General features: G+C 43.5%; 1 protein-coding gene across 1 annotated transcript; it reads left to right on the forward strand.

The window, feature by feature from the left end:
- The first annotated feature begins 1,302 nt into the window (after window positions 1-1,302).
- On the forward strand, window positions 1,303-2,208 carry LOC124121620 (leucine-rich repeat extensin-like protein 3). Its single transcript, XM_046484652.2, has one exon. The coding sequence runs from the start codon at window positions 1,303-1,305 to the stop codon at window positions 2,206-2,208; it is 906 nt and encodes a 301-aa protein (XP_046340608.2).
- Window positions 2,209-21,856: the final 19,648 nt, after the last annotated feature.

The raw sequence follows: 21,856 nt of genomic DNA on the forward strand, positions 1-21,856 counted from the left end.
TAACTAATTAGGTTATATTAAGATATTTGGAATTTGAGCCTATTATTAATACTAGTTTCCATGAAAATATAGGAAGTTAATGAGATGGAAATATATAATTCAGGCTCAGTGTTTCTTTCCTGGTTTAAGAATTGGTACCATCATTGCTGATTTGCAGTTTGTTGGGATTGTGTCACAGATGCTACCTGAAGTTGCCTAATCCTGTGGCTGAATCTGCGTTCTTTCTGTTAGTAGCTGTTTGAAGTTCACGGACGTAGGGTAGAGGAGTGTATGCTAGGTTTTGCGAGCACTAGAGATAATAGTTTGTAGACTAAATTTAGTTGAATAGTTGATGGTGCTACTTGTGGCCGAAAAGTAGGCAACAATAAGTGTGTTTATTATATTTCTTACTTGTGTTTTAAGTGGGGACGCTGCATATACTGTACACTTCCTGTTGCAGGCATAAAGTTATTAGCTGTACGTCATCTACCTTTTCATTATGTTGACTAAAGTGAGTTAAAGTGGAGAAAAAAATATACCCATAGACAGCTAATTCTTAAATCATGAAAGTAATGAAAAATTCAAACCTAACATTTTAACTTTAGAAAGATGTTTAAATTAGAAACACTATCCAAGCGAAGCCACAGTGTCGGCTACCGGGGTGGAGGCCAACACAGCCATATACTGCAGCTGCCGCATCCTTCCTCTCAGCACGCGAATACCCAAATACATTTTCTTTGTTTAGAATTGAAAACAGAATGTGATTATCTGAGATGTACAAAATGATCAACTTAAACTCAGTTCTTCTTCTTTGTTCTTTGATCTTTATCATGTTCATCATCTTGCTTACTTTCATCTTTCCCGTCACCAGTGAAGGTTTCTTGTTCTGGTAACGACGGCACCATTATCAAAACATTGATCAAAATGGTAGAATTTGTCTGTCATCAACTCAGCCCTGCCCATACCAAACCTTTCAGTTCAACATTTATTTACCATCAGTCCATCGTGACTCTCCCCCACCCGATCGCCACCTCCCCAAACCAATATTCTGACATTTATGACAAAAATTCAGCTCTCCAATCATCCCGTTCATCCTCAATTACCCGAATAAAGCTGACAGCTTGCAATTTCCGTGATCACTCTGACCAACACGCGCTGTCACAGAGGAAATCCGTGACACGTTGGGCCAGTTCAGGGAGGATCTTAATTCGTCAAATTGTCTCCCAAGCTCCCTAGCCCGGGACAGAGTGCTGGGGTCATTTTTCAGTAATACGAAGTCAATCTGACCGGACCAGCAAACGTGATTTTGCATGCTCAGCAGAAATGATAATAAAGAACGAGATAGCCATTCATTTCCATGGGGACAATATCATAATATTTATCACCGGTTTGTTATCGAAGGTCAACACCACCTACTCCTCCCCCACACCTCCATTGTCACACCCATCCAAACACCACCAACTCCACCCCCACACCTCCATTGTCACACCCATCCCAACGACACCAACACCACCTCCACACCTCCATTGTCACACCCATCCCAACACCACCACCCCCATCCCCACACCTCCATTGCCACATCCACCTCAACACCACCTCCTCCATCCCCACACCCCCATTGTCACATCCACCGCAACACCACCTCCTCTCCCCCCACACCCCCATTGTCACACCCATCCCAACACCACCACCCCCATCCCCACACCTCCATTGTCACATCCACCCCAACACCACCTCCTCTCCCCCCACACCCCCATTGTCACATCCACCGCAACACCACCTCCTCTCCCCCCACACCCCCATTGTCACACCCATCCCAACACCACCACCCCCATCCCCACACCTCCATTGTCACATCCACCCCAACACCACCTCCTCCATCCCCACACCCCCATTGTCACATCCACCGCAACACCACCTCCTCTCCCCCCACACCCCCATTGTCACACCCATCCCAACACCACCACCCCCATCCCCACACCTCCATTGTCACATCCACCCCAACACCACCTCCTCTCCCCCCACACCCCCATTGTCACATCCACCGCAACACCACCTCCTCTCCCCCCACACCCCCATTGTCACATCCACCCCAACACCACCTCCTCTCCCCCCACACCCCCATTGTCACATCCACCGCAACACCACCACCTCCATCCCCACACCTCAATTGCCACATCCACCGCCACCTCCATCCTAACATCCACACTACCGCCACCTCCATTCTAACATCCACACTAACGCCACCTCCATCCTAACATCCACACTACCGCCACCTCCATTCTAACATCCACACTAACGCCACCTCCATCCTAACATCACCACTACCGCCACCTCCATCCTAACATCCACACCACCGCCACCTCCATCCTAACATCCACACTACCGCCACATCCATCCTAACATTCACACTACCGCCACCTCCATCCTAACATTCACACTAACGCCACCTCCATCCTAACATCCACACTACCGCCACCTCCATCCTAACATTCACACTACCGCCACCTCCATCCTAACATCCACACTAACGCGACCTCCATCCTAACATCCACACTACCGCCACCTCCATCCTAACATCCACACTACCGCCACCTCCATCCTAACATTCACACTACCGCCACCTCCATCCTAACATCCACACTACCGCCACCTCCATCCTAACATCCACACTACCGCCACCTCCATCCTAACATCCACACTAACGCCACCTCCATCCTAACATCCACACTACCGCCACCTCCATCCTAACATCCACACTACCGCCACCTCCATCCTAACATTCACACTACCGCCACCTCCATCCTAACATCCACACTACCGCCACCTCCATCCTAACATCCACACTAACGCCACCTCCATCCTAACATCCACACTAACGCCACCTCCATCCTAACATCCACACTAACGCTACCTCCATCCTAACATCCACACTACCGCCACCTCCATCCTAACATCACCACTACCGCCACCTCCATCCTAACATCCACACTACCGCCACCTCCATCCTAACATCCACACTAACGCTACCTCCATCCTAACATCCACACTACCGCCACCTCCATCCTAACATCCACACTACCGCCACCTCCATCCTAACATTCACACTACCGCCACCTCCATCCCAACATCCACACCACCGCCACCTCCATCCTAACATCCACACTAACGCCACCTCCATCCTAACATCCACACTACCGCCACCTCCATCCTAACATCCACACCACCGCCACCTCTATCCTATCCCGGCGGCCGGGCGATGAGTTCGGATGGGGTCAATCGGTTATGTAATTGTGTGACACGGTCTGCCTTCACGTCGTGCCTCACGATGGGGGGACGTCTCGTCTCGTCCTTTTGATCCTAATGGTAGTCTTTGTTCCCCCTTGATCGACTACCCCCTCCGTATCCAATTGATTCCTCCTTTCAGAGGAAATGAAACCTTCCTTAGCTACAGCTACGTTCTTTGTCAAATAGAATTTAGTACATAGGTTTAAATTTGTGAAGCATCTTGGCTTCAGTGTTGTTCATTTTCCTCAGTTAATTTCAAAGGTTTCTGAAGCATCTAGTCTTCAGAGTTTGTTAAGTGGTCCCTTTTTCTCAGTTAATTTGAAATACATGTTACGATGTTTGTTATTTATTTATGTTACCGTTTAGGCTGTATGCTATTTATTACCATCATTTAAACTATTACTGTACGGCTTCGGCATTCTGGACTTCTTTCACCTGCCATGTTCACCCACCAACTTGGCTACATGTTAATTTCCGATACATTTTTATAAACAACAATGCAAACTAAATAGAATCCCTCCTTCCAGATTCCATCTTAGCGGCACGAGGATCACGTCGGAGTCATGGCAACGAAAGCAATGTTCACGTGACAGTATACACGATCAGTTTGCTGTGACCTTGTTGGCGGTCACTGACCTCGAACCCATTGATCTGCCGTGGTATTGCATCATACGCCCACATGACTTACCGGGCTCAATACCGTTCCATAAGAGACAGTCGCACACATACATACACAGAAACAGACACAGACACACGCACAGACACAGACACATACACACTCACGCACATACACATACACACAGACACACGAACAAGCACACGAACAGACACAAACACACTGGGAGTACAGATCTTTGATCAGGCGTATTAACTATAAAGTTGATTGCCTTGTCAATGGAGTTGATGCATTACAAACTTTGCATTACATTGTACGACAGGCTGACATTGACACTGCTGGTCATACCGTATCGAGTATTTTTGTATAATATCGCCGTGCATGTACGTACATATACAAGCACTGAGAAGTTGGACATTAGTTTCCATAGTATAAATAGCTGACCTCTCCACTGCTCGGCTTTTCCTTGAATTGTATACAGACCCCTGTATCCTACATAGCTGACTTCTCCGTTGCTCTGTTTTTCCTTCAGTTGTATGCAGACCCCTGTATCCTACATAGCTGACTTCTCCACTGCTCTGTTTTTCCTTCAGTTGTATGCAGACCCCTGTATCCTACATAGCTGACTTCTCCACTGCTCTGTTTTTCCTTGAGTTGTATACAGACCCCTGTATCCTACATAGCTGACTTCTCCGATGCTCTGTTTTTCCTTGAGTTGTTTACAGACCCCTGTATCCTACATAGCTGACTTCTCCGTTGCTCTGTTTTTCCTTGAGTTGTTTACAGACCCCTGTATCCTACATAGCTGACTTCTCCGTTGCTCTGTTTTTCCTTCAGTTGTATGCAGACCCCTGTATCCTACATAGCTGACTTCTCCGTTGCTCTGTTTTTCCTTCAGTTGTATGCAGACCCCTGTATCCTACATAGCTGACCTCTCCACTGCTCTGTTTTTCCTTCAGTTGGATGCAGACCCCTGTATCCTACATAGCTGACTTCTCCACTGCTCTGTTTTTCCTTCAGTTGTATACAGACCCCTGTATCCTACATAGCTGACTTCTCCGTTGCTCTGTTTTTCCTTGAGTTGTTTACAGACCCCTGTATCCTACATAGCTGACTTCTCCGTTGCTCTGTTTTTCCTTCAGTTGTATGCAGACCCCTGTATCCTACATAGCTGACTTCTCCACTGCTCTGTTTTTCCTTGAGTTGTATAGAGACCCCTGTATCCTACATAGCTGACTTCTCCGTTGCTCTGTTTTTCCTTCAGTTGTATGCAGACCCCTGTATCCTACATAGCTGACTTCTCCACTGCTCTGTTTTTCCTTGAGTTGTATACAGACCCCTGTATTCTACATAGCTGACCTCTCCGTTGCTCTGTTTTTCCTTGAGTTGTTAACAGACCTCTGTATCCTACATAGCTGACTTCTCCGTTGCTCTGTTTTTCCTTCAGTTGTATGCAGACCCCTGTATCCCACATAGCTGACTTCTCCACTGCTCTGTTTTTCCTTGAGTTGTATACAGACCCCTGTATTCTACATAGCTGACTTCTCCGTTGTTCTGTTTTTCCTTGAGTTGTATACAGACCCCTGTATTTTACATAGCTGACTTCTCCGATGCTCTTTTTTTTCCTTGAGTTGTATACAGACCACTGTATCCTACATAGCTGACTTCTCCGTTGTTCTGTTTTTCCTTGAGTTGTATACAGACCCCTGTATCCTACAAAGCTGACTTCTCCGTTGCTCTGTTTTTCCTTGAGTTGTATACAGATCCTTGTGTCCTACATAGCTGACTTCTCCGATGCTCTGTTTTTCCTTAAGTTGTATACAGACCCCTGTATCCTACATAGCTGACCTCTCCGTTGCTGTTTTTCCTTGAGTTTTATACAGACCTCTGTATCCTACATAGCTGACTTCTCCACTGCTCTGTTTTTCCTTGAGTTGTATACAGACCTCTGTATCCTACATAGCTGACTTCTCCGTTGCTCTGTTTTTCCTTGAGTTGTATACAGACCCCTGTATCCTACATAGCTGACTTCTCCACTGCTCTGTTTTTCCTTGAGTTGTATACAGACCTCTGTATCCTACATAGCTGACTTCTCCACTGCTCTGTTTTTCCTTGAGTTGTATACAGACCCCTGTATCCTACATAGCTGACCTCTCCATTGCTCTGTTTTTCCTTGAGTTGTATACAGATCCCTGTATCCTACATAGCTGAACATACATGCAGGTACCGCCATGTCCGTTAAAAGATGTTGTCATAACAGTACTGCAGAGCTGTGTATTTGCGTAAAATACGCAAATTATAGCACAATTACCCATTAGGTTTGAGTTATTGCGTACAAAATGCAACTTTCTAAAACCCAATAGTGTAACAACACCGCGTGATACCTTATGTTGCCTTTTCATCTTGCGTGCATGTACTTCTTTACAGATCTGTGTTTACTGCTCAAGTTGAGATGCATCTCACATATATGAACTCTACTGCAGTGACAAATGCATAACAGAGGCGCTTTCGCATATTTATGACTAGACATGCATATCGCTGTTGTGAGTTTGCGTGACATGTAACACACTTGGGGCAATGAAGCATCATTCAAGTAGAAATATTTTAAAAAGATGTCTACTCATTGGTGTAAAATACCCAGCATAATTGGCCCAGGGGAATAAAATATATTGACTAACAAAAGAAAACTAACAATACCCAATGTGAATGATGACTTGTGAGTAAATACTCATAGATGGCTCAACCGCAATTGTACATGAAGCAGCAGAAAGATCGTAATAATAATATTTCCGCATTATTTGTGCATTAAGATGCAGAAGTATTGAGAACTTAATCTCCATATGTACGTGCATCAATTTAGAAAATATAACACGTGCGAGTTGTGACAGAGACAGACTGGGTGACATTCAGAGGTATTGCACAATCGTGTTATTGACTGTCATAACGCATCTTCACCTGATACACTTGCGTTAGGCATGACGTCAACACATCACAGCACAAGGCGAGGAAAGTAGCTCAGTACAATCTTACACACATTGCCAATAGTGTGTGGTATAGCAATTTAAAATGTACGTTGATCATAAATTCGTTTAAATCACTTGACATTAACCATGAAATTTTCAACTGAATCGCCTTTAAAAACTCTTGATAACGCTAATGGATACCACTAGGAGTATATCATAAATGGTCATCAAGCTAATAAATCCACATGATTCTAGCCTGTTGAAATCAACGAAACTATATCTGCATCATGAATGTACATCAATTGTGGAATTTCCATTTATATCGTTAAATTTCTTTTAATGAAAATGGCTAAACCTTTTGAAACTTGTCTATTTCTTGTTGACATCAAATCTATAAGCATGTAATTTGAAACGCTGCACATCGCCATCAGCTGGGTACTATTTTTCCCAACATAGAAATCCTGGCATTGCGTTGCCATCCAAGGTGTAGCGTGCAATGAAAGAGCCATCTCAATAACGTCATCAAGAAATGTTCATCCAAATTACAAATGTGTTCAATGTCCTGAGACCTTCTTCTGAACCATTTGGTGGAGTATTCATCTTTTGTGGCACATACGACAGTAAATACAGGCGACACATGGTAATACATGTGCATACAGCCAAGTAAAACAACTGCACCAGTCAATAGCACAATGACAAATAATGAATAAATGAGATTGAATAAGAATTTAAAGAATCGGCTTGGTCATTACCATCCTGTGTATGGAGTGTCCAATGTTGATCTAAATGGTTCATAGCTCGGACTGTTTCCTGTATGTCACTAAGACTTAATGACTGCCTTACTTCTTGCAGTGCAAATTCACTAACGCCAAACATCATCTTGTGTTCCACTTCACTGAGTTTTGATGAGTAATTCTGGTATTCCTACAGCTGACCGACCGGCCGCTCTACCCATTCCAAACCGCCACTTCACGCATCCTTGTTTTCCAATCATCCGCCATGTCTGGACAAACTTGTTACAAAGGAACCGACAAACGTCATTTTGGTTATACAAAACGTTTTATATAATGAATACAACAGTACATGTGTAAGTTATACACTTTTGTACTATATTCACAACTTTGACAAATACCTAAATTTCACTACAATATGATATGCTATTTAGAAAGTTAAACCTTATTTTCATCGTAGATAGTATATATTTCAGGTTACTTTACCGAGCCAAATAAAAGAAAATGATGTGGACCAATAACAACGAAATTGTATGAACTGCTTCTTATTTTTAGAAATATGTATGTTAATTCCCAAATTAATAATCTTGACTTGAAATGCGACTCATACATTTCCAATTACCATATCTGTATAATACTAATTTGTCCTTGACCTTGTTCCTGATGGACCTGGTTCCCACGTGACCCTTACCCATCAGAGTTCTAAACAGAAGATCCTTTGCCCACCCACAGATTACCCATGGGAATACGCAGTCGCGTGCTGGCAATCACTTCCCGTCATTGTGGATCTCAGCTCTTCATTTCACGCAGACTTACCGTTCTTGTTGTCCAGTCACCAGGTGGCACTTGGTAAATTACACAACATCCTGCCCATAATTCACCTCTGCTGCTGCGAAGCACACATGATGGAACATGAGGCTTGGGGTGGGGGAAGTAAGAAATGTGAGGTGTTGTTAGGTTGGCGGGGTGTTCGGGCAAGGTACTTGACAGGATGAAAGAAAGTTGGAAGGGTGAACGATTGGTGGGGATGTGTTTATGGGGTGTGGGGTTGGGGTGTATTGTGTCTGTGTGTTTATTATGGTGATTATGATGTTTCCATACTTGGTACTTATTATGCAGTATATATGCTGCTTTCATTCCAAACTGATTGGTAACTTAAAATCATTGCATTTCCTGGAGACTAGAAAGGTTTGTCGGTACGCTGTGGAATTATCTTATTTTTAGTGATATTCAACCACAGTTGAATCTCATGACTTCTCCACAGCTGTCGAATACCCAGGTTCTTCCCAGTGCTGTCTCTTGGTTTGTCAGCAGTATTGCCGTGAGTGGGAATGCAACAGAAGTTCTAATTGTCCACTACCTGTGTCAGTTTAGGCTGTTAACCTAAATAATGTCATTTTTTTCTTTTTCACTCAACTCAATATTTTCCTGACAGCCATTTTATGATGCAGGTCAATATTAAACACCCGAACAACTAACTACCTTCGTTCATAGTTTCAGCAAATGTTATATATCGGGTCACAACTTATATTCAAAATTGAAAATAAATCTAGGCAAACCTTTAAAGATAGACGAAAACCTACTCATGTAGCTGCTATTTTCATTTGCTACATATATTTCAATGACTTTCAAATTTGGTAGACTACCTTCGATTGGCGCAGGCTTGCGCAGGGACATAACCCTACTAAAGTGTTCTTTAAAATCTTGGTGTAAGGGGCAGTTTTCTCCTAAACCCCTTCCCAACCCACAGTCCTCGACAGCACGAACCTGACCTCATTAACCCCTCCCCGCTGTTCCCATGATATCGTTCCTCTATCGTAGCCTCTCTTACGTAACCGACAGAAACTAGGCAGGAGCGGTACAATAATGCCTTTCTTCCGAGCGGCTTCTGGTGAAGGACAGCTATCAGGGGCAAATTCAGCAGACTGCAGCAGGAGAGGGCTACAAAAGACCTATTTCTGGATGTGGGGCAGGGCTTGTGTAATTTGCTCCGGGAGCCAAAGCTGACAATAAACCTGCCAACCCCAACATGGCGTCTGACCTAATTTGGTCCATAAGGTCATCCCAAGGAAAAGTCTTAAATCAGCTGGACGAACCTTAAGCGATTAAATGTCGAGATATGGCGAAGGTGGGTGTAAGGACAAAGAAAGAGAAATCTGTTAAGGAAACCACTGTGAAATACTACCTTATGGCTGCCCTACCATGAAAAAGTAATAATTTTAGACTTTGCAAACAATGGACAGGCGTTATGGCTATTAGCCTGAGGACTCCAAGGCGAGGTGTCCACGAATAAAACAGTCTCCACAAAGACCATGTGCTTGTCACAGTCAGTTGTTAAAATACGATTTAGGAGATAAGCGGATTTGTAATGAGTGAGGACAGGTTAAAAAGGAAATGATGGTGCTTAAGAAAGTTGGTCACTAGGTTTCCAGGCCTTGGACAGTGCAGGAGGAAAACAGATGCTGCCTGGGCGATGGGAAGCAGAATATATACTCACCACGAAACCAAACGCGAATACCATACATGTTGGTTAATGCGTGAAGAATTACTAATATCCGAGAGAAATTAGATTGGTTCGATGCTCAAACGAACATATTTTTATGTTGTGTGAACCGATGCTCCTGAACGCAGCACCTATGACGTCATAGATCCATGACGCGAGAAACATTTTCTCGTGAAGGATTAGCGTGTAAAGTTTCTTAAGTAGACGGGATGGGTAGCGTATGCAAAGACCATTGTAGACGGGATGAGTAGTGTATGTAGTGACCTCTATAGACGGGATGAGTAGTGTATGTAGTGACCTCTGTATATACGGGATGAGTAGTGTATGTATGTAGAGACCTCTGTAGACGGGATGTGTAGTGTGTGTATGTAGAGACCCCTGTACGCGGGATGTGTAGTGTATCCATGTAGTAACCTCTGTCGACGTTATGTGTAGTGTATGTGTGTAGAGACCTCTGTAGATGGTATGTGAAGTGTATGTGTGTAGTGACCTCTGTAGACGGGATGAGTAGTGTATGTGTGTAGAGACCTCTGTTGACGTTATGTGAAGTGTATATGTGTAGAGACCTCCGTAGACGGGGTGTGTAGTGTGTGTGTGTAGAGACCTCTGTAGACGGGATGTGTAGTGTATGTGTGTAGAGACCTCTGTAGACCTTTTGTGTAGTGTATGTATGTGGAGACCTCTGTAGACGGGATGTGTAACGTATGTATGTAGAGACCTCTATCGACGTTATGTGAAGTGTATGTGTGTAGAGACGTCTGTCGACGTTGTGAGAAGTGTATGTGTGTAGAGACCTCTGTAGACGGAATGTGTAGTGTATGTGTGTAGAGACCTCTCTAGACCTTTTGTGTAGTGTATGTATGTGGAGACCTCTGTAGACGGGATGTGAAGTGTATGTTAGAGGGACCTCTGTAGACGTTATGTGAAGTGTATGTGTGTAGAGACCTCTATAGACGGGATGTGTAGTGTATGTGTGTAGAGACGCCTGTAGGCGGGATATGCAGTGTATGTATGTAGAGACCTCTGTCGACGTTATGTGAAGTGTAGGTGAGTAGAGACCTCTGTAGACGGGATTTGAAGTGTATGTGTGTAGAGACCTCTGTAGACGGGATATGTACTGTTTGTGTGTAGAGTCCTCTGTAATCGTGATGTGTAGTGTAGGTATGTAGAGACCTCTGTCGACGGGATGTGAAGTGTAGGTGAGTAGAGACCTCTGTAGACGGGACGTGTAATGTATGCAAAGACCTCTGTAGACGGGATGTGAAGTGTATGTGTGTAGAGACCTCTGTAGACGGGATGAGTAGTGTATGTGTTTAGAGACCTCTGTATACGGAATGAGTAGTGTATGTGTGTAGAGATCTCTGTAGACGGGATGTGTAATGTATGCAAAGACCTCTGTAGACGGGATGTGAAATGTATGTATGTAGAGACCTCTGTAGACGGGATGAGTTGTGTATGTGTGTAGAGACCTCTGTATACGGAATGAGTAGTGTATGTGTGTAGAGACCTCTGTAGAAGGGATGAGTAGTGTATGTTTGTAGTGACCTCTGTAGAAGGGATGTGTAGTGAATGTATGTAGTGACCTCTGTCGGTGTTATATGAAGTGTAGGGGAGTAGAGACCTCTGTAATCGGGATGTGTAGTGTAGGTATGTAGAGACCTCTGTAGACGGGATGTGTAATGTATGCAAAGACCTCTTTAGACGGGATGTGTAGTGTATATGTGTAGAGACCTCTGTAGACGGGATGTGAAGTGTATTCATGTAGTGACCTCTGTCGACGTTATGTGAAGTGTATGTGTGTAGAGACCTCTGTAGACGGGATGTGAAGTGTATGTTTGTAGAGACCTCTGTAGACGGGATGAGTAGTGTATGTGTGTAGATACCTCTGTAGACGGGAGGTGTAGTGTATGAGTGTAGAGACCTCTGTAGACGGGATGTGTAATGTATGCAAAGACCTCTGTAGACGGGATATGAAATGTATGTGTGTAGAGACATCTGTAGACGGGATGAGTAGTTTATGTGTGAAGAGACATCTGTAGACGGGATGTGTAGTGTATGTATGTACTGACCTCTGTAGACGGGATGTGTAGTGTATGTGTATAGAGACCACAGTAGGCGGGATGTGTAGTGTTTGCATGTAGTGACCTCTGTCGACGTTATGTGAAGTGTATGTGAGTAGAGACCTCTGTAGACGGGATGTGTAGTGTATGTGTGTAGAGACCTCTGTAGACGGGATTGGTAATGTATGCAAGACTTCTGTAGACGGGATGTGATGTGTATGTGTGTAGTGACCTCTGTAGACGGGATGTGTAGTGTATGTGTGAAGAGACCTCTGTAGACGGGATGTGTAGTGTAGGTATGTAGAGACCTCTGTCGACGTTATGTGAAATGTATGTGTGTAGAGACCTCTGTCGACATTATGTGAAGTGTATGTGTGTAGAGACCTCTAAAGACGGGATGTGTAGTGTAGGTATGTAGTGACCTCTCTAGACGGGATGTGTAGTGTATATGTGAAGAGACCTCTCTAGACGGGATGTGTAGTGTATATGTGTAGAGACCTCTGTAGACGGGATGTGAAGTGTATTCATGTAGTGACCTCTGTCGACGTTATGTGAAGTGTATGTGTGTAGTGACCTCTGTAGACGGGATGTTAAGTGTATGTTTGTAGAGACCTCTGTAGACGGGATGTTAAGTGTATGTTTGTAGAGACCTCTGTAGACGGGATGAGTAGTGTATGTGTGTAGATACCTCTGTAGACGGGAGGTGTAGTGTATGAGTGTAGAGACCTCTGTAGACGGGATGTGTAATGTATGCAAAGACCTCTGTAGACGGGATATGAAATGTATGTGTGTAGAGACATCTGTAGACGGGATGAGTAGTTTATGTGTGAAGAGACATCTGTAGACGGGATGTGTAGTGTATGTATGTACTGACCTCTGTAGACGGGATGTGTAGTGTATGTGTATAGAGACCACAGTAGGCGGGATGTGTAGTGTTTGCATGTAGTGACCTCTGTCGACGTTATGTGAAGTGTATGTGAGTAGAGACCTCTGTAGACGGGATGTGTAGTGTATGTGTGTAGAGACCTCTGTAGACGGGATTGGTAATGTATGCAAGACTTCTGTAGACGGGATGTGATGTGTATGTGTGTAGTGACCTCTGTAGACGGGATGTGTAGTGTATGTGTGAAGAGACCTCTGTAGACGGGATGTGTAGTGTAGGTATGTAGAGACCTCTGTCGACGTTATGTGAAATGTATGTGTGTAGAGACCTCTGTCGACATTATGTGAAGTGTATGTGTGTAGAGACCTCTAAAGACGGGATGTGTAGTGTAGGTATGTAGTGACCTCTCTAGACGGGATGTGTAGTGTATATGTGAAGAGACCTCTCTAGACGGGATGTGTAGTGTATATGTGTAGAGACCTCTGTAGACGGGATGTGAAGTGTATTCATGTAGTGACCTCTGTCGACGTTATGTGAAGTGTATGTGTGTAGAGACCTCTGTAGACGGGATGTTAAGTGTATGTTTGTAGAGACCTCTGTAGACGGGATGTTAAGTGTATGTTTGTAGAGACCTCTGTAGACGGGATGAGTAGTGTATGTGTGTAGATACCTCTGTAGACGGGAGGTGTAGTGTATGTGTGTATAGACCTCTGTAGACGGGATGTGTAGTGTATGTGTGTAGCGACCTCTGTAGACGTGATGTTTAGTGTATGTATGTAGAGACCTCTGTTGACGTTATGTGAAGTGTATGTGTGTAGAGACCTCTGTAGACGTTATGTGAAGTGTATGTGTGTAGAGACCCCTGTAGGCTGGATGTGTAGTGTATGTGTGTAGAGATCTCTGTCGACGTTATGTGAAGTGTATGTGTGTAGAGATCTCTGTCGACGTTATGTGAAGTGTATGTGTGTAGAGACCTCTGTAGACGGGATGAGTAGTGTATGTGTGTAGAGACCCCTGTAGGCGGGATGTGTAGTGTATGCATGTAGTGACCTCTGTCGACGTTATGTGAAGTGTATGTGCGTAGAGAACTTTGTAGACGGGATGTTTAGTGTATGTACGTAGAGACCTCTGTTGACGTTATGTGAAGTGTATGTGTGTAGAGACCTCTGTAGACGTTATGTGAAGTGTATGTGTGTAGAGACCTCTGTAGACGTGATGTTTAGTGTATGTATGTAGAGACCTCTGTTGACGTTATGTGAAGTGTATGTGTGTAGAGACCTCTGTAGACGTGATGTTTAGTGTATGTATGTAGAGACCTCTGTTGACGTTATGTGAAGTGTATGTGTGTAGAGACCTCTGTAGACGTTATGTGAAGTGTATGTGTGTAGAGACCCCTGTAGGCTGGATGTGTAGTGTATTTGTGTAGAGACCTCTGTCGACGTTATGTGAAGTGTATGTATGTACAGACCCCTCTAGGCGGGATGTGTAGTGTATGCATGTAGTGACCGCTGTCGACGTTATGTGAAGTGTATTTGTGTAGAGACCTTTGTAGACGGGATGTGAAGTGTATTTGTGTAGAGACCTCTGTAGACGGGATGAGTAGTGTATGTGTGTAGAGACCTCTGTAGACGTTATGTGAAGTGTATATGTTTAGAGACCCCTGTAGGCGGGATGTGAAGTGTATGTGTGTAGAGACTTATGTAGACGGGATGAGTAGTGTATGTGTGTAGAGACCTCTGTAGACGGGAGGTGTAGTGTATGTGTGTAGAGACCTCTGTAGACGGGATGTGAAGTGTATGTGTGTAGAGACTTATGTAGACGGGATGAGTAGTGTATGTGTGTAGAGACCTCTGTAGACGGGAGGTGTAGTGTATGTGTGTAGAGACCTCTGTAGACGGGATGTGAAGTGTATGTGTGTAGAGACCTCTGTAGACGTTATGTGAACTGTATGTGTGTAGAGACCTCTGTTGACGTTATGTGAAGTGTATGTGTGTAGTGACCTCTGTCGACGTTATGTGAAGTGTATGTGTGTAGATACCTCTGTAGATGGGATGTGTAGTGTATGTGTGTAGAGACCCCTGTAGGCGGGATGTGTAGTGTATGTGTTTAGAGATCTCTGTAGGCGGGATGTGAAGTGTATGTGTGTAGATACCTCTGTAGACGGGATGTGTAGTGTATGTGTGTAGAGACCTCTGTAGACGGGATGTGTAGTGTATGTGTGTAGCGACCTCTGTAGACGTGATGTTAAGTGTATGTATGTAGAGACCTCTATCGACGTTATGTGAAGGGTTTGAGTGTAGAAACCTCTGTCGACGTTGTGTGAACTGTATGTGTGTAGAGACCTCTGTAGACGGGATGAGTAGTGTATCTGTGTAGAGACCTCTGTAGACGGGATATGAAGTGTATGTTTGGAGAGACCTCTGTAGACGTTATGTGTAGTGTATGTGTCTGGAAAGCTTTGTAGACGGGATGTGTAGTGTTTGTATGTAGAGACCTCTGTAGACGGGATGTGTAGTGTATGTGTTTAGAGACATCTGTACACGCAATGTGTAGTGTATGTGTGAACAGACCTCTGTAGACGGGATGTGTAGTGTATGTATGTAGATGCCTATGTAGACGTTATGTGAAGTGTATGTATGTAGAGACCCCTGTAGGCGGGATGTGTAGTGTATGTGTGTAGAGACCTCTGTAGACGGGATGTGTAGTGTATGAATGTAGAGGCCTATGTAGACGTTATGTGAAGTTTATGTATGTAGAGACCCCTGTAGGCGGGATGTTTAGTGTGTGTTTGTAGAGACCTCTGTAGGCTGGATGTGTAGTGTATGAATGTAGAGGCCTATGTAGACGTTATGTGAAGTGTATGTATGTAGAGACCCCTGTAGGCGGGATGTGTAGTGTATGTGTTTAGAGATCTCTGTAGACGGGATGTGTAGTGTATGTGTGTAGATACCTCTGTAGACGGGATGTGAAGTGTATGTGTGCATAGACCTCTGTAGACGGGATGTGAAGTGTATGTGTGTATAGACCTCTGTAGACGGGATGTGTAGTGTATGTGTGTAGAGACCTCTGTAGACGGGATATGTAGTGTATGTGTGTAGATACCTCTGTAGACGGGATGTGAAGTGTATGTGTGTATAGACCTCTGTAGACGGGATGTGTAGTGTATGTGTGTAGAGACCTCTGTAGAAGGGATGTGTAGTGTATGTGTGTAGATACCTCTGTAGACGGGATGTGTAGTGTATGTGTGTATAGACCTCTGTAGACGTGATGTTAAGTGTATGTATGTAGAGACCTCTATCGACGTTATGAGAAGGGTTTGAGTGTAGAGACCTCTGTCGACGTTGTGTGAACTGTATGTGTGTAGAGACCTCTGTAGACGGGATGTGTAGTGTATCTGTGTAGAGACCTCTGTAGACGGGATGTGAAGTGTATGTGTGTATTGACCTCTGTAGACGGGATGTGTAGTGTATGTGTGTATAGACCTCTGTAGACGGGATGTGTAGTGTATGTGTGTAGAGACGTCTGTAGACGGGATGTGTAGTGTATGTGTGTAGTGACCTCTGCAGACGTGATGTTAAGTGTATGTACGTAGAGACCTCTATCGACGTTATGTCAAGGGTTTGAGTGTAGAGACCTCTGTCGACGTTGTGTGAAATGTATGTGTGTAGAGACCTCTGTAGACGGGATGTGTAGTGTATCTGTGTAGAGACCTCTGTAGACGGGATATGAAGTGTATGTTTGGAGAGACCTCTGTAGACGTTATGTGTAGTGTATGTGTCTGGAAAGCTTTGTAGACGGGATGTGTAGTGTTTGTATGTAGAGACCTCTGTAGACGTTATGTGTAGTGTATGTATTTAGAGACATCTGTACACGCAATGTGTAGTGTATGTGTGAAGAGGCCTCTGTAGACGGGACGTGTAGTGTATGTGTATAGTGACGTCTGTAGACTGGATGTGAAGTGTATGTATGTAGAGAACTCTGTAGAAGTTATGTAAAGTGTATATGTGTAGAGACCTCTGTAGACGGGATGTGAAGTGTATGTATGTAGAGGCCTATGTAGACGTTATGTGAAGTGTATGTATGTAGAGACCCCTGTAGGCGGGATGTGTAGTGTATGTGTGTAGAGACCTCTGTAGACGGGATGTGTAGTGTATGAATGTAGAGGCCTATGTAGACGTTATGTGAAGTGTATGTATGTAGAGACCCCTGTAGGCGGGATGTGTAGTGTATGTGTGTAGAGACCTCTGTAGGCTGGATGTGTAGTGTATGAATGTAGAGGCCTATGTAGACGTTATGTGAAGTGTATGTATGTAGAGACCTCTGTAGACGGGATGTGTAGTGTATGTGTGTAGAGATCTCTGTAGGCGGGATGTGTAGTGTATGTGTGTAGAGACCTCTGTAGACGGGATGTGTAGTGTATGAATGTAGAGGCCTATGTAGACGTTATGTGAAGTGTATGTATGTAGAGACCCCTGTAGGCGGGATGTGTAGTGTATGTGTGTAGAGACCTCTGTAGACGGGATGTGTAGTGTATGAATGTAGAGGCCTATGTAGACGTTATGTGAAGTGTATGTATGTAGAGACCTCTGTAGACGGGATGTGTAGTATATGCATGTCAATACCTTTGGAGACGGGATGTGTAGTGTAACTATGTAGAGACTTCTGTAGGCGTTATGTGTAGTGTATGTGTGTAGAGACATCTGTAGACGTTTTGTATGTAAAAACCTCTGTTGACGTTATGTGTAGTGTATATATGTAGAGACCTCTGTAGACGTTATGTGTAGTGTAGGTATGTAGAGGCCTTTGTAGACGGGATGTTTAGTGTATGTAGAGGCCTTTTTAGACGGAATATGTAGTGTATGTGTGTAGAGACCTCTGTAGACGTTATGTGTAGTGTATGTATGTAGAGTCCTCTGTAGACGTTATGGGTAGTGTATGTAGAGACATGATTAAAACTCTTTCTTTTCAATTCTACACATATTTTAGGTAAAGTCGTAACTACTTTGATTTCACGTAATTATGATAATATCACCAGTGTCAGTGCGTGTACATGATTGTCACGGATTGTGTGTTTATGTGTGTTTGTATTGTTGTTGTTGTTGTTGTTGTTGTGTCCTAAATGATGCTATTCAATGATGATTTGTTAGAACGCAGTGACTATAATCAGTTGCTGACGTTTCCTCCTTCGGGACAGAATGTCTCCGCTTAGGAATTGCAGAGAAATATAATGTAAACAAAATGTAAGAAGAGATTAACTTAAAGCTTTAGTTAGAACTGAATAGCAATTAAATAGTCTTGAGGTCACGGAGCATAATATGTCATATACTAAAAGCAAATTACACGAATAATCTACATTTACAGGTAATAATCTATCCACGCACACGTACATACCTTATGTCTCATTACTCAACACATTAAACATTTTGTATCAAAAAGTATCTTAATGTGACTTCGCCGAAACTATGTTCTTCTCAAAGGTGATTATCCTACCACAATTGCATAATCAGCAATTCATTGACAGCGGTCATTTGGACACGTAGAAATATTATCTGATGAAAACTATGAAACCGTATGCTTTCAGGAAATGAAACGAGGAGGTCCTTTGTGTCGGGTCAGGCGAGTGGTAAGCAGCATTAAAACCAATAGAGGCACAGAAAGCTTTCTGGATATTAAATTTCAGAGCCCGGAGGTAAGGCGCATGTTCACCTTGACATGGCAGATTAACGAGTTGAAGCGATACACATCAGAGCCTCGTGCACGCTGGTGTTACATCCCCGGGGTAAGGCATTCTTCAGCCAGCCCTCACAAGGCTTCTGAAACAGTAACTTGTGGGCCGGATTTATAGGCTCATGTCAAGAATATCCGGGTGTTTACAGCAGAATGTAAATTAAATGTGATGCATTGGTATTGATGGTACGGAGTGGACACAATATTCGTTGCAAACATTGCTTTAATTTCAACGTTTTGAAGTTGGCTTAATGGATAAGGGTTTAGATAAGCAATATCTAAACGGGGCAGTGAACATATGATGTAACAGCTGGCTCTGTCCTCATACGAATGCTTGGACGGATGTGTTGTTGTGGGGCTAGGGGCAGGAGGGTTTGAGGTGGTAGATATATGACAGATCAGCATATAGTGCAGCATCAGTGGATGTGGCTGCTGAGGATGGGGCTGCCAAATGGATATATGAACGAGGGTTGAATTGCACTGCAGGGGATGGAGCATAAACCACCAGTACAAGCCTGCCCCACAACCTGTGGGATATGACACACAAAGGAAGATTGCAGTAACACAATCTCCCTGTAATTAGACAGCTCGGGTGACTGGTAAATCGCACAATAGCAATGGCCCAAAGAGGACAAGTAGAATAAGCGAGTGACCACTACCTGATTCCGGTCGTAATCCCAGGTTACCTTTGTTCAATACGTGTCAATCTCTGCAATACGTACTTCGCCATCGTCGGGTTTGGGGGGCCATATGTTAACTTACATCTTGGACATATTGTCTTCTGTGTCTTAGCTTAAAATGTTCGGTTTGGGACGTTCTGCACATGTGACGATCATTCCTGAAAGTATGCTGTTATGCTGTCGATACCATTATATTTGTTTTCTATTTAGGTCTCTGCTCAACACTGGGCCATCACTAAGTTTACAAACTTCTTTTTCTTTCATTTTACTGAAAATGTATTTACTATTTATTTTACATATACTTTTAGCAGAGTTAACAAAACATACAAAGTAGCAATGCAAAGTGACCTAGTTGGTTTTAGCACCTATGGGTTGATGGACCAAAGTAAAGTAGCCTGCAGATAGCTTCATATTTTCAAGGACAAGTAACGTTGGTGTGTATGATGTGCTGGTGTCAGCTGTACAATTAGTAGACATCGGAACACCTGATTGATGTATGATTATATATATAACCCTTATATATATAACCTAACAAAAAGTAGTTGACTCCTCAGCAAAGTTCGACTGAAATAAAAAAATTATTCTATCCCTTGTCAAATATCTTTTTTTTAACGATTTGTAAACCATGGTTACATTTTGAAATATGGTAAATACATGTCGTCACTGATAGTACCTATTTGTCAGTTGAGCTAAGCAGGGTGACTTTTAAGTGTGTCCTTATATGGTGCCGCCAAGAAGAGAAATAGTCTGCCATAAACACCAAGGTCATGATGTAACCCAGTTGAGGTCCAGCAATCATTGAGTGCATTCTGTTACAGCTGCCTTGACAGCGGGAGGATTTCTTAAGATGTATCATTACCGATGCCCATCTTCGTGTGTCAATAAGAGATCAAAGGAATGCGTCACCTATTTATCACCAGTGTAGCAGAAGAAACCCTCACAGGTGTGAAACGCCAATGCTGTTTCACCTTCGGGAAGCAGATCTAAATAATCTGTGTGAAAGATATGCATTCAAATCAAAAGTGCATGCTCATTTCCTCAAGGATTAACCCAGACTGTTAAAGGCTCGCCATATTCTCGCACCAATGACTTCTCGGTTCAAACATCTCTGCTTTCAGTTCATTTAGGCGGAACGGAATCTTTGGGCGTACACTTATAGCATAATAACACGGAAATGTCGGCTACACGGACTCAATCACACCCTCAGACAATGTGTCGTTACCATTTGACAAAAACACCTATCCATTTACTTAATGTCCAAAACATAAAATATCGAGAACTAAATTACGACAAATGCTATCTACAACCATCATGAACAAATTTAGAGGATAATTTTCATTATTATCCTCGGAGCTGCAAAGAAATGATAAGAACAGGTACACCTACGAGACAGTTCGTTAGTTTATTTGATTGTGTACATTTCAAATACACCAGCAGATGTGAACACTATGGAAATAACGTCACTGTAGCGGATATCTGAAGGAATCCTGGGAAGGACGTGAGCCATGCCATGCGCCAAACCCATCCATGGAATGACAGACGCGACAGATGGCATAACCGTACCTCATTATTTTTTGTTGGGTCACAGTGACCTCTCTACAGCATCACCTGTGACTTCCCTTTCCCTTTCTCCTCTCCACTCCCCTACCCTCCATCCCCGCCCGCTGTGCTGCAATCACATCCGCGCAAACTTTTTCATTCCAATTACCATTTCAGACCTTATCTTTTCCACCCCTTGACCCGTCGCCCATGACCTTGTGGCATTCAGGTCAAGCCATTTGTTTGCAGAGACTGATGAAGCATAAGAGGAGAATGGATTTTGAACCGGTCATTTCAATTGTTCACGCATTTGGTCCAACTTTTTGCTGAAAAGTAATTGTTTGATGTTTTTCCTTGTCGGACAAGATTGAACCATAAAGCAGTTTTCACCATCAGACCCTGAATTTGATCATTATGTAGTGTCTGTGTGTGGTAGGGGACGCGGGGAATCTTACAGGGGTGTAATTATTTTGTTAGGACTTGATCATAAACAGACTGAGTTAACATGACAATGACATTGTCAAGGACAGAAAAAAGCCTAACTATGGTCATTACTAATTCTATTTGACAAACAATAAAAAGGTTGGAGGACACATTTGAATAAGCACCGTTGGTGTCTTCTGTAATGCAGCTTAAATGAGCTGACTTTGTGTGTTACTTCCATGTCTATACGTTATGACGGGCTGTACCAGACAGGAGGCAGCTGGAAGCCGTAGTTCTACATACATATAGAAATGTAGACTGACATCTAGTCTCTGAAATGAACATATTGTACAGATAAAAACAGTTGTTGAATTATAGTCATAAAACATAATAAAAAGGAGCCCAGAGACTTTCTTCATTTTGTAATACTGCAGTAATCTAGACTTGCCTGGGCTGTATTGGAT

The sequence above is a fragment of the Haliotis rufescens genome, unplaced genomic scaffold (assembly GCF_023055435.1).
Source record: "Haliotis rufescens isolate VD_foot unplaced genomic scaffold, xgHalRufe1.0.p SCAF_4, whole genome shotgun sequence".
Lineage (NCBI taxonomy): Eukaryota > Metazoa > Mollusca > Gastropoda > Lepetellida > Haliotidae > Haliotis > Haliotis rufescens.